General features: G+C 44.2%; 2 protein-coding genes across 2 annotated transcripts; one reads left to right on the top strand and one right to left on the bottom strand.

Annotated features, from left to right (window-relative positions):
- Positions 1-354: 354 nt before the first annotated feature.
- LOC125550488 (hyperosmolality-gated Ca2+ permeable channel 2.1-like) lies at positions 355-4,695 on the top strand. Its single transcript, XM_048713495.2, has 11 exons — positions 355-577; positions 907-1,247; positions 1,366-1,512; positions 1,602-1,665; positions 1,778-1,987; positions 2,300-2,491; positions 2,640-2,938; positions 3,070-3,346; positions 3,477-3,752; positions 3,837-4,070; positions 4,184-4,695. Exons 2-11 carry the CDS (start codon positions 964-966, stop codon positions 4,436-4,438), a joined length of 2,238 nt encoding a protein of 745 aa, XP_048569452.1. The 5' UTR covers positions 355-577; positions 907-963; the 3' UTR covers positions 4,439-4,695.
- A 1,119-nt stretch (positions 4,696-5,814) lies between these two features.
- LOC125550490 (inositol-tetrakisphosphate 1-kinase 3) lies at positions 5,815-11,784 on the bottom strand. The gene is made up of 10 exons (XM_048713496.2): positions 11,418-11,784; positions 9,652-9,733; positions 9,466-9,498; positions 9,181-9,301; positions 8,577-8,669; positions 7,169-7,276; positions 6,905-7,081; positions 6,735-6,790; positions 6,570-6,654; positions 5,815-6,197 (listed from the first exon to the last, which is right to left on the bottom strand). Exons 1-10 carry the CDS (start codon positions 11,609-11,611, stop codon positions 6,088-6,090), a joined length of 1,059 nt encoding a protein of 352 aa, XP_048569453.1. The 5' UTR covers positions 11,612-11,784; the 3' UTR covers positions 5,815-6,087.
- Positions 11,785-17,401: the final 5,617 nt, after the last annotated feature.

Here is a 17,401-nt window from a genome sequence, read left to right as displayed (position 1 = left end):
ACCCTAAAAAATGTGTTTTTCTTGTCTGTAGTCCAGACTTTTTGAACTCCTTTTGCTTTTGAGCAAAGCACACCTTTTTTTTAGACAAGAGCAAAGCACACCTGTGGACCTTTTTTTGGAGTCAAGCACAGACGATTTTCGGCCCAAGGTAGAAGATGGGCCGGCCCATTAAAATGTGTCTCTGCTGGATCAGACGTGACGGGCCATCGCGGGCCGGCAGGGGAGCCTGCGGTGCGCTATGCGTTATTAGGACGCGAAGAAACCACCATCCCCTCAAAAAAAACTAAAACGACGCCAAGAAAGAAACCAAAGACGCCACGCGGCTGCATGCAGCACGACGCGACGCGAACGACGCAGCGCCCCCCACCACAACCGCGAGCGCACGGTTGCCTCCGCCCCGCCCTCCCCTCGCCGACAACCCCGCCAACCACCTCCCGCGCGCTGCCGTCGCCAAGGGGCACCGGCCGGCCGGCGACCCACCGCCGTCGCCGCCTCCTCCTCCGCGCGATCGCTGACGACACCAAGGTGCGCTGCTGGATCCGGCAGAGGCCGGTTGCATGTGACGCGCGATCGATCCGTAAGTCTCCCTCGCGCGTGTCATCTCAATTTCCTCCTCGCTCCGGCCGGCCACCGTCGCCGTGCGCCGTGCTCGCTTGGCTCCGGGCCTCTTGATTAGACGCCGTATCTCTTTGCATTGCATGCAGTTTGGGGAATTATTTATTGCAGTGTGTCATTTCGCATCTCAAAAGATCACATTTGGTACTGATTGATCGCAGATCAAAATGCAATCCGCCAAGTACAGCAGAATTCTTAAGATGCATGCTGTCGATTAATTCATCGAACGTGCAGAATTGATTGATCATCCGGTGGACTGAATCTAAATGAAATGTTTGCGTGCGTGCGCAGTTCTTTCATGGGTAGATGGTCAGGAGATCCAAGAGCACAAGGTAGAGGAGGCAGGGGATGGAATTTTCCGCCCTTCTGACTTCGGCGGGCATAAACATCGCCTTGTGCATTCTCTATCTGTCCCTCTACTCCATCCTCCGCAAGCAGCCGCACAACTTCCGCGTCTACTTCGGCCGGCGGCTCGCCGAGGAGAAGTTCCGGCAGCAGGTGGACTACTTCTCCTTCGAGAGGCTCCTCCCCACCGCCGGCTGGCTCGTCAAGGCGTACTGGTGCACCGAGGACGAGATCCGACGCGTCGCCGGCCTCGACTCCGTCGTCTTCCTGCGCCTCTTCATCTTCAGGTCAAATTCCATCTCCCTCTGATTGATTAACGAACCACCATTGTTTGCTTGTTTCTATGTTTCTTTTACTTACAATTACATGCTGCCTGCTTGCTTTGCTTGTTGCGGACTGATGCAGCATACGCATCTTCTCCATAACTACCCTTATCTGTGTCTTTGGAGTGCTCCCTGTGAATTACAATGGCCAAGAAATGGCCCACACGCGGGTCCCAGCGGAGTCGCTCAATGTATTCACCATTGCAAATCTCAAGGAAGGATCAAGCAAGTAAGCTGCATCTTTATTTGTACCCGATCACGTTTAGTTACTGAATTCAAATAATCTGACTGACACGCGGCCTTTGTTTTTATGTACAGGCTTTGGGTGCATTGTACTGCTTTATATGTTATAACAATCTCAGCCTGTATTCTTCTTTTCCAAGTAAGACCTGTCCACAATATAATGCTGTTCATGTTTGTTACCAAAAGATTCTTACCCAAAAAAGTTCAGAGCAACCATATGCTGTAGCTGATTATACATCTTCATGTTGCAGGAGTACAGGTATATCTCAAGAAAGAGATTAGCACACATCACTGGATCAACGCCCAATCCGGGTCATTTTGCTGTGCTTGTTCGCTCGATTCCAAAGTCACACAACGAGCTTCTTGATGACACCATCAGGAATTTCTTTCTTAACTATCATGGATCTAGTTACCTGTCACATCAGATGATCTATCGAAAAGGAAAGTTGCAGAATTTTGTGGTAAGAATTCTGCCTTTCAAATATGATTAGTTGGAACTCAAATTATTTACCTATTCTCTATGAAATTTATTCTTGTGAAACTAGTCTACGGTTTTGATGTTCTCTACATTTCAAAATGATCGAATTTCTATGATGCATGTTCGCACTTCTGAGTTAGTTCGATTCAATTTCGCTGCACTGGTAAAATGTGTATGCACTACTTTTACACTTGCCGTTCAAATTCAGCTTGACACAGAAGAGGCCCTATATATACATATATGGATATCCTGTACTGACTACTTAAGATCATTTCCTCAAACTCTGTTTTTGCAGGATAGTGCCGAGAGGGCTTACAGGAAATTTGTAAGAGTAAAACTTTCGGCATTTGACCAGAACATGCGGTCTAGCTTGAATAGATGTGGTCTCTGCGGAGTACAAGCTTCCTCGTTTGAGCTTTACCGCAACAAGTTCGTTGAGGCCAAGAAGTCAGACCTCACTGATCCAGAAGTAGTCGAGGCTCAAAAGGTCATCGTTATCACTTGATCTAGTTAAAACTACTATTACTGCATGTTTAAAGTTTTGACCAGCACATTGCATGATCTCATTCTTTTTTGTCTGAACGATTTCTATGCATCCTCTCCTCATAAATAAATCTAGTCCTGCTGCCCAACAGGACTGCCCAGGTGCTATAGTGTTCTTCAAGACTCGCTACGCGGCAATTGTGGCCTCCCAAGTTCTTCAGTCTTCGAACCCTATGCTATGGGTGACAAATCTGGCGCCGGAGCCGCGCGACGTCTACTGGTCGAACCTCTGGATACCCTACAGGCAGATCTGGCTCCGGAAAATCGCGACGCTCGCGGCTAGTGTCTTCTTCATGTTTGTCTTCATCGTACCCGTCGCGTTTGTTCAAAGCATGATGCAGCTGGAACAGCTCAAGCAAATGTTCCCAAACCTGAGAGGCGCACTCAAGACGTAAGTAGTAGAATCTTAATCAATAATCATAGAGATTTCACTTTGTTAACAGGTTTGCATGCAGCTGACGACTGAGCTTGTCGCATCATGCATGCCCTGAGCCTGAAAGAAAGAATCCCTTGTTCGTGCAGGTCATTCTGCGTGAGAGTCGTAACGGGGTACCTCCCCAGCGTGGTCCTGCTGCTGTCCCTGTACACCGTTCCTCCCCTGATGATGCGCTTCTCGGCGATCGAGGGGTCGATTTCTCGCAGCGGCAGGAAGACGAGCGCGTGCACCAAGATTCTCATCTTCAACATCTGGAATGTCTTCTTTGTGAACGTGCTATCAGGGTCCGTGCTCAACCAGCTGAATGTGCTCACTAGACCCAAGGACATGCCGTCTATGCTAGCCGAGCTCGTGCCAAAGCAGGTAGGTTGGTTTCTAGCTAGTGCCTTAGTTCAAAACTGCGACACTTATTTTGGATCGGAGGGAGTTCTAAGGATTAACTAACTGATGATGGGTTTGTTAATTGTGTGCTTTGTTTGGATGGGCATGGCAGGCAACGTTCTTCATGACCTACGTCCTCACATCAGGCTGGTTCAGTCTATGCTCGGAGATACTGCAGGTGTACAACCTGGTGTACAATTTCTTCAGGAAATTCATATGTTGCTACCAGGACGAGCCAGAATACGTCTACTCTTTCCCCTACCACACCGAAGTCCCCAAGGTCCTCATGTTCAACGTGCTCGGCTTCACGTTCTCGATCATGGCGCCTCTCATACTGCCCTTCTTGCTCGTCTACTTTTGCCTCGGCTACTTGGTGTACCGCAACCAGGTATATGCACATGTGTTAATAACTTGATCATCCATCCATGAAAGGAACGGACAATTTTCTTCTGAAATGCATGCATGCTTGCAGATTCTGAACGTGTACTACCCCAAGTACGAGATGGGAGGGAAGCTGTGGCCGATCATGCACAACACCATGGTGTTCTCCCTGGTGCTCACGCAGATCATCGCGCTGGGCGTGTTCACCATCAAGAAGGCGCCGATCTCCACGGGGTTCACCATCCTGCTCCTCATCGGCACCATCCTCTTCAACGAGTACTGCAGGCAGCGCTTCTCCCGCATCTTCAACTCCTTCTCCGCCCAGGTCTCATCATCATACACACATACACACATACATTCATCCATAGCACTTCATTTCCTCTTTGAAAACGAAATGCAAAACTGTAAATGTTGGGCGTGTGTGGTGTCCGCATGCAGGACTTCATCGAGCTGGACAGAGAAGACGAGCAGTCCGGGAGGATGCGGGAGATCCACGAGCACCTGCTGGACGCCTACTGCCAGTCGCCCCCGGGCAGCGCCGACGAGATCCCGATGGAGATGATCATGGAGGACCCGGCGCAGGAGGCGTCCAACTCGAGCCAGGAGCTCTGCGACACGGTGCAGGAGGTGGCCGGCTCCATCATCCAGGAGCACATCGAGGAGCGGCACGGGAGCTCCAGCGGACGCCGCTGATGTGCTGCGTTTTGGCTCTCTTTTATTTGTGCCTTGGCTAGCTACCGGCCGATCTGTGGCTTACGTACGGTCGATGAATCTCGACCTAATTATACGTGTATGTAGGGTGGGTTAGCCCAAGTAGACGACCACGATGATGATTAAGATGGAGCTAACTAACTGGCTTGTTGGATCCTATGTATGTTGTAGGTACAGGTTTGTTTCGGTTCCCGAGGGTGTCAACTGTGCAGATTAATTAGGAACTAATGGCTTACGATTTCACCTTCTTATGATAACACAAATGATGGTAACCTGACACATTTGTAACGAGCTCGTCGATTAAATATTTCCACTTCCAGTAATCGCAAATATAGGGATGAAACCACTTCAAGTAATCACAAATTTACGGATGAAACCTGTGCGGATTTGGATACGGTTTTGACGGATTCGGACATGAGTAACAGCCTCAAGTCAGAACCACATATTGCACATGCATACACGGCGAACATATTATAAATAAAAAACTGCAGCACAACTTAACCGATGTGCGCAATTACATCTTCCAAGACAGCCTTTATGTACAGAATACAACCAGTGTATAAGTTAACATATTTAAACTGAAACTATACACAAGATGAGCAAGTAGTAATACTTATGCACATTCAACACACAAAAACAGTGGAACATAGGAAGCAAAAATCCGCAACAAAACACTAACAAGCATGTGCTATCTCATAGAGAAAGATAACACTCATGTGATACAAGTTAATAGTTAAAATTTTACAGGTAAATTTGATAGTCGTATCTAAAAAAAAAGGATAATCCGGCTAGAAAAATCAGATTATATCATCATATGTTAATAATACTATAGCATATACCATATCTTAGCAACCGGTCTAAGTTTCGGACGGAGTGTATTTAGATGTCCAAATCTCTTGCACAACATATGCTGTTAGATTCGGAAATGATTTCAGGCAGAAATTAACCATTCACCAAGTACTCACGGCGGGTGCAAGTGGCATCCCGCAAGGCATCCCGCCAAGTAATACTCACGGTCACGGCTACCACATGGACATGCTCAAGAGATCAGCTAGCTAAATTCGTTAGTCTGCACACAATCTGAAACCTTAACACCTTATCACCACAGAAGCTTCACACGTACCTTAACATTGTGCCACCACAGAAGCTTCAGACATAGGCAGTCAAGGCGGTCGCGATAAGTCTAGGAACGAGTAGCATGCCGTTCTTTCTCACACAAACGGTAGAAGCAAAGCAACCCGGCCGTGTTGCAGGTCTGCGTTTTAGCCAAGACCTCCGCCAGTGCACAACCACACGTCAGCGGGGAAATATTGCGTGGATTGTTCTACATAACTTTGAGATTTCTGGGACACCTGACGTGGGTGCGGATACCCGCTCGATTCCATTGCTAGGCCGAACAAGATTATTCGAGAACATGAAGAGAACACAGTTGTGCCAAAATGCGGATTAATAATTACAGTTCAACACAGTCCTCGCTGCCTTATCATCGCAACTACTGATGCCCAACTCTACCACAGATGAGATCTGATGATCCCTCTCCTCCTGATATGCACATTCATTTGTACACACAGCGAATGCGAAGAGACAACATACTGGCAAAGGTCAGAGGGAAGTTGGTCGGTCTCGACTCTTCAGCCCTCGCCCGAGGTATAGCCCGGTCGTCGCTTGTACTCCTTCTGCTGGTCTAGGCTCAGCAGGAAGTCGGTGAAAACATGCTCGTATCCAGGCATCTTACCATACCCTGCAACCAAAAAAGATTTATCTGAGGAATTTCTAATATACTTGAAAAAAATGCCATATTGGTCCTATCCTCATTTTGCACCTACTAGCCAGATTGCGTTGACACAATGAGTTAGCTGACAGCCAGACATGGGAGGTCAACATCTCACTTCACAGTGTATCCAAGACCGGTCATTTCTTGAGAATGCAACAAGGAACCATGTGACTTTTGGCTGCCCAAAGTAAGATTCTGATAATCCAGAATCTTCTCCAAGAAGTAATAATGTTTATTTATTTTAACAAATCCATGTGCTATTCGAAACTCATAAGCAGAAGACGGCTCAAACTGATATCAGATAAAGTAGACACTCTTGAAACAAGTTTGATCACATACCAGGAAAATAGTTCATGTCTATAACATAAAACCGATCCCTTGTCCCATGCTCTCTGATCATATCTATGTTGAATAGCCTAAGACCCTGTCAATCAGGCATACAGGTGATATTAATCATATGGCATCAAATGAAGCAGAACTAACAAGTGCAAGAATCTCTGGTACCAGTCGGCGGCGCAGCTCTCTTGCCAATATCTCAAGCAGTGGCCTTGGAGGAAGTTCTGATGCAATATGTAAAAACATCAGTTGACAAATGTACTTTCTGAAATCAATGTAGAACGGCAACATGCCAACAATTACTGTAAGACAAGAGAACCCAAGCCATGGAAGTTTACCAGCAACATGCGGGTCAAGATCTGCATCCTCCGCAGTGGCTGCAGCACAAGAGACCCTCGGAAACCGGAACACTCCGGCGTTATTTGACAGATCACCCTCATCCACGTTAGGCAGTGAGAACCTACGCACTACCCTAATTGCATCCCCAACAATGTAGACCTTAAATAAGACGCCGCCTATAAATGAGAGAAACAAAACAAAAGGTTAATACAGAACTGGAAAAATGTTCGTAGGAACGACCAGATAAAACTCAAGTACAATACCATGGTTAACAAATTCCTGAAGAACCAACGGAGGCTCAAGCTTCGTCAAGGAAGCTGCGTCATAAGCAAGAGACAACTCATGAGACTTCGCCACCAGAGGCTTCGCCACTGCACACAGTATAAGTGGTTAACAGGCCATATTGGAAAGACAAATTGCCAGGAGATTTAAAACAGACCCCAGTAATGCCAATAATTAAATACTCCAGTCAGGTAAACATTAACTCAGCTTAAATTTATGTTAAACTTCATTTCAAACAACAATGTCAAACACTCGGCGTTACTTGGAGTAATTGCATTCTGGAGCAGGCATTGAGTAACTAATTTCGAGTTGTGCCATCTAAACAAGGTATATAACACCAGTGAACTTGCTCTAGTTATGTGCTTTGAACCAGGTACAGTCCAGGTTAAGAGAAAAACTAGTCAGTGGCGCAAGCAGTCAGGTGACACGTGGAGTTGACATGCAGGAGGAGGTCCATGTCAAGCATTCTCAGGATAAACAGCCTATGCAATCAGACCCTAGAAAGGGTCAAACTGCTGCTCCTTCTGTCCAGGCCGCACAGTGGAGCCTAGAGATGTAAAGAGCTCTCACTCAATCATCGATGGGTCCAAAGGAAGGGCCCCGGAGGAAAGCTATGGCTCGAGGAGTGCCCTCATAAGCTTCTGCATATGTGCCAGTTTCTGTGGGTTCTCTTTTTTTGTTCTTTTTGTGGATTTGGGTGTGCTTGTAGGTTTGTGGATTTGGGTGTGCTTGTAGGGGTGGTATCAAAATTAAAGAAGGCCCACTTATGTTATGTGCATGATGTGAACATAAAGGGTGAACTCACGACTACTGACATAACATCTGGCGAGAAATGCAATTTTACTCTTCTGACTGAAAGATGCATTTGCTTATATCTCATCCAGAACACGGAATGCTGATTCCGGCTCAAAAAAAAAGAACAGGGAGCACTCCAATCGATTTACAGAAAATCCTAGATACACCTTGGAATGATCGAGCCATACAAAAAGCATAGCAATGTCTAATGTTAATAGACCTTCATTTTTATTTTGTCTATTATTAGGTTACACGGAGAAGACCTAATCCAGTTAGTTCACCATGGATTAGATTTGTACCCTTCAAGCTATCTGTAACCTACTACCTATCCATCAAATGTACAGACTACAGAAGTAAATACTACAACTAACATGACAATCATATGAACCGATCAACCAGGCAAGAAATGGAGGAAAGATGCTGGAAAATGAACAGTTGCTCTAGCACGTACAAAATTTTCACAGAAGTCAAGAGGACAAAGCATGTCCATTCACCTGTGAGAGATGGCAATGGTGACCTGAATTTTGTTTCTATAGTACAGAGTGCCTTATGGTAGCTGAAAAGAGAAAGACTGCCCTTATAAGGCAGACTTACCTAATGGAAGCGATAGCCCAGCCCTCATAACCGCAGCTGGTATTGACAATGGGTCTGTGTTAACAAATAGCTGCTTCGGAACACCAACTTTACCTGCAAAAATCAACTGCACATGGTGATCAAATCAGCCTTTGAGAAGGTTCCAAGAACCAACCCATTATATCAAAGCTACTGACAGTGGAGGGAATTTTCGATGAAAGCAGATAAAAGTTTACTGCCAATTTAAGTGTGCCAATTTAAGTGTGTAAAGATAAAAGATAAACAATCAAAAAGGATCACAAGCTTCAACAGTCATTGGTAAAGGGGTCAGCGTCACAAAAAATATGATAGTTCAGGTGACAAGAGAATAAAGGGTTCACGTCAGCCAAATGTACAGTACAGTGGAACACATTGCCTAATACTACATTTAATAGCATATCATATACGCTTAACATACCCATATCATTACTTGAACTAGTATTTGCAACATGTTAATACAAGATTAATCCAAATATAATGAACTTAATTTGTTCAACCAGAAAAGGCAAGTGAATTTCTGTATAATCATAGTAAGGATGATGGGTTACTTCCAAACATAAATTAGAAGAAAATTCATAAAAAATACCATGACAATCCGCAAGGTCCAGTTTAGAAACTTCTTGAAGCATAGATTGGCGGTTCAGCAAATGTTCTATGGCACCTGGTGGGTCAAGAACAGTAACTTCTGGGTGTGTCTCTCTATATTCCTATCAAAATGATGCAAAACCATCAGCGGAAGTTTAAAATTATAAAAGGACAGAATATGCATATAATATTTAAATAACCATATTGAAAATGTCTTACAAAGATATTGAACATGTCTCGCAAAGAGAAGTTCAACAGTGGTTTTAACATATTGTATGCTACTGACCTCCAACCGTCGTTGCCACTCCTTTCCAGTCAACTGTAGAAAATACAATTTTATCATTTTGTCGTCAATGAATAAGAAAATGCTTTTCGCAAAAAAAAAGGAAATCTCAGAGAACAATACTAAAAGTATAACATTCCCTTGACATAAAATACATGGGTAGGAGCTAAATATACTCCGTATAGCTACCTTATGCAGAATAACATCAAAAGGGCCTTGATCTGACAGTGGAAGCTTTTGATCAATTGCAACAAATTGAATGCCTTTCTTCCTGCATTAATTTTGCAAGGATGAGAAACAAATAATCTGGAAAATCTAACAAATAAGTAAGTCTGCAGCACCAGTTGCTCAACGGAAGCAATTGGCGGCTAGCCAACACTTCAACATATTAATCCAAGTTATAAAATTACAACTTAAAAGCATTAAACCTAAAGTAATGCAAATATTTAAAGTCTCCAACCTCTTGTATGTTAATAAGTACCCAGACAACATAAATGAGCAGTAAATTGTCTTGAAATGAATGTTTACAGGTTATATTTTATTGAATATTATATAAGATAGATGAACCTGGTTTAATGATAATTATATTAGAATGAATTTTTAGTCCACACTGAGCATTAGTGATGTGCTGATTTGCATGATAGAAAGGTAATGCACATGTTAAATCATGTGGATCCTTTAACTATTGTCAGAATCTTATCATGCTGGACCTATACTATTTTCATATTCGGCAATCCACATCCTGCTCTGGTCCTAGTGATGTGAGGATGGCACAAGCTGACAAGTAAAAAAACTGAGCATGTAACTGCAATTTGCAAATTGATGACATATTCTAGATCTCTGGTGTATTTAAGCCAACTTGGAACCCTGCAGTTGCTTACCATACACACTTGGTCACACCAGTCAATAACTCGAACATTTTGTAATAAGGTTAGACACAATTACTCGAATAATGTCAAAACAGTGCATTTCAGTGGCAGCTTCCTGTATTAGTTCAGGGATCTACTTAATTTACAGTTTAGTGAATAAATTAAGAAAGGGTCACTACTGGAAGCGAATATAATATCACCATAAGACCGGGAGTGCATCGATGTCACTATCCTATCCCAAAGAAAACAGCATCAATACAAAGACGTGCTTGAATAGACTAATTTCAGTCAGTGCGCACAATGATTCCACAAAAATGAGACTCCGATTCATTGATTGAATAAATGGGTGTTTTAAAATTATCTGAAATTGCTGGTAATTACTGAAACAGATGTCAAGAAAACCTCCATGATGCATAATAAACCAAAAAATAAAAGCCTATAAAGCATACCGTGCAAGGTAAACAAAGCAGATGATACTCTAATGGATATCACGATCGGGAGTATCAATCAAGAAACCCTTTTCACCACCTTTTGGACTATAACTTGACAAAAACGTTTTCCCACTTTTAATCCTATTTGAAGCTAAAGTATTCCCCTCCCTTTTGTGCTCAACAGCTTTGTAATCTCTTTAACTCAGACAAACAATCAGTGGGTGGGACAATGATATGCACTAGCCATTTCCGTCCCTAAGCAGAGCAAAGAAGGGGGACCGTGTGCCCTGAATCTTCTCCAGTCAAGAACAGAGGTCAATGGACGAGGTGTTAATTAACGCAATAACATTAGAAACGATGTATGTATCATTCAGTAAGTTCTCCTCTTGCAGACGGAGTGACCAGAAGGATCATGAATTTCCGCTGTATATCTTCCAAATTGTGCAGAACCTGGACAGGATAATTTTTCCTGTTCCATCCAACTCACAAGGACAAACAACAGGGGCCGTCTGACCAAGCGCTTTTCCCCCAATGCAGGACATGCTAATCATCTCAAAAAAACAATCGGCGCATTTCCAAACAAATCATCTCTCCGCACCTAGATGGACTCGAAACAAACGCGACCGGACGAATCTACAGGCGACGTCGTCGGTACCTGGCGAGCCCCCGGAGCTTGGGCTGGAGGAAGCTCTTGGCCTTCTTGGACGTGAGCGCGTACCCGACCACCAGCTCCCTGGCGCGCGCGGGCGCCGTCGCCGGCATCACCTGCTCCTCCGCCGCTACCGCCGCCGCCGCGGACTCCTCCGGCTCCGCGCCCCCTTCCGTCCCCACGCACCCGCCCGACACCATCGCCCCCGCGCCGGCGCCAAACCAATTGGCCGGCGGGATCGGAATGCGGCGAGCGCACTCGGGAACAAGCGGAGCGGAGGCGGAGACAGGTGTATGTGTGTGCGTGCGCGTGAGGGCGCCGTGTGGAGAGAGAGAGAGGGAGAGGGGAGGAGGAAGAGAGAGAGAGAGGTGGGGATGGGGGGCGTGTGCGTATTTGTAGGTGGAGGACGGGAGCAACTTCGCCTTTGGGACATGGAAACAAAGTGTCGCCGGATTACCGTTTTGCCCCTGGCTTTTTTCTGCTTATTTTCTTGGTGTTTCCATGTGGATATTTTTCTCAACTTTGTTTTGGTTAAATATTTTCTCAGTTTCTTTGTGCTTAAGGTTTCTCTTTGCTTAGCTAGCCAACAGACATACTCCCTTTGTTTTTTTTTTACTCCGCGTATTAGGTTTGGTCAAAGTCAAGCTGAAAAAGTTTATAGAAAAAAATATTAACATATACAATAATAAATCAGTACCAATAGATTTATTACTGAATGTACTTCCACTTCATATAGATTTGTTATGGTAAATATTTATATTCTTTTCTATAAACTTAGTCAAATTTTAATAAATTTGACTTCAGCCAACTCTAATATGCGGAGTAAATAAAAATGGAGGAAGTACAAGGGAAACGCCTTAACTTTTATTTTAGTTTTTGCAGGTTCGAAACGAAATGTGTGGATAAAGCAGTGAAATAAAACCTTCAGATTGCGTGTATCTAAGCATCCCTCGAGTGACTATGGCTCACGTATTCTGTCACGCACGTAATATAACTAGTAATGTGCACGTGCAACGCGCGTCCAATTTTATAGCATGTCGAGGGGCTTTACATAGTCGCCACCCACTGTGACGACTCTCTCCATTCGTTGCACCAATGTTGTCTAATGTTTGTCCATTCTGGAATACCTACCGCGGCATCCTCATTTCTCCACTCAAAGAATGTGGTGCACCCTTCGGTCTCACTCCCCAGTGCAGCAAGGTCCTGGCTCACGACATATGGGTAGTCAAGGCGATGTTGCTTCGTAACTACTCTGATCTCACCTTGCATGCATCACTGCTTGGATGGCTTGACCGCATACTCTTGCTGGATCTTGGGAGTTTGGTGAGGCATACTGTCCATAATCATATACTCCCTTTGTTCCTAAATATTTGTCTTTCTAGACATTTTAAATGACTACTACATACGGATGTATGTAGACATATTTTAGAGTGTAGATTCACTTATTTTGCTCCGTATGTAGTCACTTGTTAAAATGCCTAGAAAGACAAGTATTTAGGAACGGAGGGAGTACATCGGTGTGGGAAGACTCTTCCACCCGCCCTTCTTCTTCAAAATATTGGTTGTGGCTTGGTACAATTGAGGGGATATAAAGCATTAGAGCATGCCATTACGAAGAATATTTATGTAATTTATGTCATTTTGCAAGATTAATTAGAATTAATGCAATTAATGATGTTTCCGAGAGCAATTACAATTAATGTTATTTTCAGTTTTATTGGAATAGCATGAGACGTTGGACATAGGTGATTGGATGGTTGAGATCATTTGGATTCACCAAACTCGTGATATTATAAATAGTAGTCAAGTAGACAATATATATATTTGCATTTACATTACAACTTTGCTGTGTGAATATAAGTGTCACGATCACCTTTCTATAGTGAAGGTGGCTAGTCGAAGATGGAAATTCATGGAAAAAACAACCATCGGTTGGATGGTTTAGGAGAGTGGTTATATCTATAGGATTCCATGGATTAAAACAACCTTTTGTGTCTCATTAAAGTTAATATTTTTTTCAATGTGGGGTGATGTTTCCAGCAATAGCAAAGCATTTATATTGACTTTGTCGATCTTGATCTCCACGACTCTAGTCATCGGCACTCAACGTGTCAATGTTTTTATGTGTCGTGCTCGGGTTTCTAGCGGAACTTCTCCCAAACGAAGCACGACGCTGAATTACCTAGTGTTATGCATAGAAGAAACTAAACATATTTTTTGCAGGAAAAAAATTGAACAAATTGAAATTGAGTTGTGCGACCGGCACAAGCTATGATTTAGTCCAGTTATTCAGTATGACACCATAAATCAAGATGGAACATATTAAATATGTAACACCGTATTTGGATTTAGCCATTTGTAATCATATGAGCCTTTGTTTTCTTTTTTAGAAAATAATGACATGAATTTGAGCCTTTTGTCAAGTTGAATTATGTTGTCCACAAAACTAGAGCGGATTATTGGAACCTAGGCATGCATGATCCCATATATGAAATTTCGGCCATAAATACATTATTTATGTTTCAAAAAATACGAAAAAAACACCATGTATATAAAGAATGGATGCATGATTAGAACCTAGTCATGTATGCATTGTACCTAGATTTGTAGTAAAACATGTCCCAAAAGAAGCACGATGTTGAATTACCTAGTGGTATGCCCAAAAGAAACTAAATATTTTTTCTAGGAAAAACTAGAAAAATGATTTGTGCGATGGCACAAACAATCATTTACTTCAATTATTGGTATGACAGCATAACTCGAATTTTTTTCTTTTGATGGGACATACTCAGTGGCGGAGCTACGTTGGGGCCAACCCGTGCTTTGGCCCGCCCATCTCAGGCAGAACACTGCCCAGCTAGCCTGCTAACTGACTTGCCCATCTCTTTTCTATGCTTTTTTCTTTACAATGGCCCGCCCAACTAATCTAATGAAGCTCCGCCACGGGACATACTATTAAACTTGTAGCATTGTGTTTAGATTTAGCTATTTGTAATCTTATGTGCTTTTGTTTTCCTTTTTAGAAAATAATCATATGAAACTGCCTTTCGTCCGTTTGAATTATGGTGCCCACCGAACCAGAGCGGATTTGTAGAATCTAGGCATGTATGATCTCTGCAGGAAATTTCACTAAAAACACATTATTTAAGTCTTAAAAGTAAAAAAACCATGTATGTGGATAATGGACACAAGTATGTACATATAAACTTTGAAACTGTTTTTTTTTGCGGGGATAAACTTTGAAACTTAAAGCATGATCATATGCGTCGTATGCAAAATTCCCAAAATGGTCAAGAAACAGTGCGAGTTACTGCCAAAACATCCAACTCGTGATTTTTGCACAGCCATGTTTAAGTTTCATAAGTTTCACTACGAAGGCGTCTGTAGCGACTGCATTAATCTCAAGATGATGTGCCGGCTCAGTCTCTCGTAGATGCTCATAAGGATAGGTATGTGTGCGTGTGTTAGTTAATAGGGGCGAGTGTATGTGCGCATGTATGGCACTGTGTTAAAAAAAGTGTAAACGCACATACTCAGGTCTATTCTCTACATGCCCATTTTCGTTAAAAAAAGATAAACTTAAATAATTTGTTTTGGGGCCGAATTTCCGTCTCCGTGGCTTCTGATCGGCAGGGTTCAGAACATCCCCTCTCTCGGGGTCCAGCTTGTCCGGAAGAGGTTCAACGAGGAAGCTGCCGCTGCCACGGGGTGGGTACCCTAGAAGCAATCGCCAGCGCTTCTTCTGATCTTCTCTCGTGATTCCTCCCCGAGTTCATGCAAATCCGTCGCCATGGGAGTTTTTCGAATAAAGTCGCCATGGGGGTTCATGCAAATCCGTCCACACCCATCTCTCTACACGAGGAGCACCACGCTAGCTAATCCATATCCGTCGGCTAATGAGAGATTGAGAGTTGACCAGAGCTGCAACCTGCAATATCCCTGCAGCTGCAATTCCTCCCAAGTGGCTCGTCCACTCCCGTCTCACATCTCGTGCTAATCCCTACCGCCTCCAGCTGCTTCGGGTTGTCTCTGACGCGCATGTGACGTGGGTGCCAAGCATCATGCATGGCATGGCTTGAAACGGAAGTGCTCCGGAGCTTCAGGGTTTAGCAACATACCACCATCCAGACAAAAAAAAAACTAGCTGGTAAGATGAGGGCGAGCTGTTCACCAGGAGATATCGATCATAGGATTTTAAATGATTAGATGCCCACATCCTTCTCCCGAGCATCTGGTGGTAAAGAAGAAGGGTCTGCTGCAGAGACGTGAAGGTGACTGCACAAAATGACAGGGATTTTTAAGTTCACGTGGACCTGCTGGATGTTATCGCAAGTTATCTCAAAGAATGAGACGGCAGAAGACGTAGAGCAGCACCATGTGTTTCACACAATAAGATCTTCAGACGTAGAGAAATTATGGGCCCACAACACACCGCCATCAAGATCTTCAGATGCGATTCGCATGAAGAATGATGAGGCAAACCGGCCGTCCGGACTTCAAGAACGGAAAACCGTCCAGAAAATAAAGGAGGAATTCAGAGTGGAAAGGGGAGTGTCTGACACTGTAAACCTGTCATTTCCCTGTTCTTTTACTGAACGCGAGGAGGTTTAGTTCTATACTGCCGCCTTATATTCAAAAAAATGGCCTGTGCGGTTGTGAGTTTCTTTTCGCCTGAGTAGTTAGTTCGTGTTATGTTTGGCCCGGTTTTCCGTTAATTAACTGGGCAATTCTCTTCTTCTTAATTCATCGATGAGGCAAAACTTTTGCCTCCGTTTCGAAAGAAAAATGGCCGCAGGGTTCGGCGGTAGGTAAACCTGTGAGATTTAGCAAAAGGTGGAACTGCTGCACCAACTCACGATGTTTATCAGATGGCAACATCGCATTGCCATCGTACCCCTGGGAGCAGGGAGGGGGGCTGGGCTGTGGACCGGGAGAAGAGCAGCGAGTGGCACAACAAATATCTCGGCGCACAGGGAGATTTGACCTCGCCACGCCCACAGGATGCCTATCTCCATCCCGTTCATCTTTTTCTGAGGTGGGCAATCATCAACAAGAAGCATGCATATCCACTCTCTCAAAGTTAGGTCACATTCTTGTGGACGGATAGGAAGGGGATCAATCAGGAGCATGAGAACTGAGGCAAAACAAACCTGTTTCTTGCTTAAACTATGCCGATTAAACTATGCCAAGACACACTGATTAGTGACTACTAAAGAACTATACTCTAGCCTCTAAGGCTAAGCCATAGCTGGGACAAACCGTGGGAATACAATACTAGCCTGGGTGGAGCTCTCATAGAAACACTAATGTGCTGCGGCACACTGATCGCTGATGCGCCGTATGTGAACCTTCACAAGAGGCTGCCTGCAGGGATATTGGTCCATCGGCAAGTTTGCTGGTGCTCACGATTCCGCAAGCACGCGACGTGATGGAAGAATAGGGCATCGCAGCACCGCGTCGCGGCATCTTTGATATTTCTCTGAACTGTCAGGGTCTCGAGAAATGCACGGACGTGAAAGAAGAGTGGTAGAAATGCTTTATGGGAGGTCAGTCTCAGTACTTGACAACAACTTTAGGGAAAACGGCACAGGTCCTGTGCTTCCTCCGATGCACAGGTCCGCATAGTACAAGCACAAGGCATCAGACAAGGAAGATTTCAACCGACAGCGAAAGCTACAGGCACTAGACGTATAGGCTTGGAGATGGGACGATGACTGTTTTGGTGGTGCCAATCAGAGGTTCTACGCAAACTTTTGTTGGAGACTTAGTTCAGACCAGATGCAGGGACTACAGACGGCTATGCAGTTCAGCTCACTTGTTACAGGCGTAGGACTTGACTGGAAGCTACAGCAGATATCAGGGAGGCACGACACAACACGAAGAAACAATATAAACGAGGGATTATCCAGGCGACAACACCAACCAAATCACACGAAGAAACAATACAGAAACAGGGAAATGGTGATTGACAGCAGTAGAGGCTATGGGTG

This window comes from Triticum urartu, chromosome 4A (genome assembly GCF_056163025.1).
Source record: "Triticum urartu cultivar PI428250 chromosome 4A, HENAU_Tu73, whole genome shotgun sequence".
Lineage (NCBI taxonomy): Eukaryota > Viridiplantae > Streptophyta > Magnoliopsida > Poales > Poaceae > Triticum > Triticum urartu.
The sequence above is the reverse complement of the archived record's forward strand: the minus strand, read 5'-3'. Positions and strand labels throughout refer to the sequence as shown.

Bases quoted from the DNA above. Each gene is read 5' to 3' on its own strand.
- LOC125550488 (XM_048713495.2), top strand. From the start codon at position 964: ATGGAATTTTCCGCCCTTCTGACTTCGGCGGGCATAAACATCGCCTTG. The intron at 1,988-2,299 runs GTAAGAATTCTG...CTGTTTTTGCAG, and splicing joins GAAAGTTGCAGAATTTTGTG to GATAGTGCCGAGAGGGCTTA. The intron at 4,071-4,183 runs GTCTCATCATCA...GTCCGCATGCAG, and splicing joins TCAACTCCTTCTCCGCCCAG to GACTTCATCGAGCTGGACAG.
- LOC125550490 (XM_048713496.2), bottom strand. From the start codon at position 11,611: ATGGTGTCGGGCGGGTGCGTGGGGACGGAAGGGGGCGCGGAGCCGGAG. The intron at 7,277-8,576 runs GTAAGTCTGCCT...TACTGTGTGCAG, and splicing joins TGGGCTATCGCTTCCATTAG to TGGCGAAGCCTCTGGTGGCG. The intron at 6,198-6,569 runs GTATGTGATCAA...TTTTGGTTGCAG, and splicing joins AGACATGAACTATTTTCCTG to GGTATGGTAAGATGCCTGGA.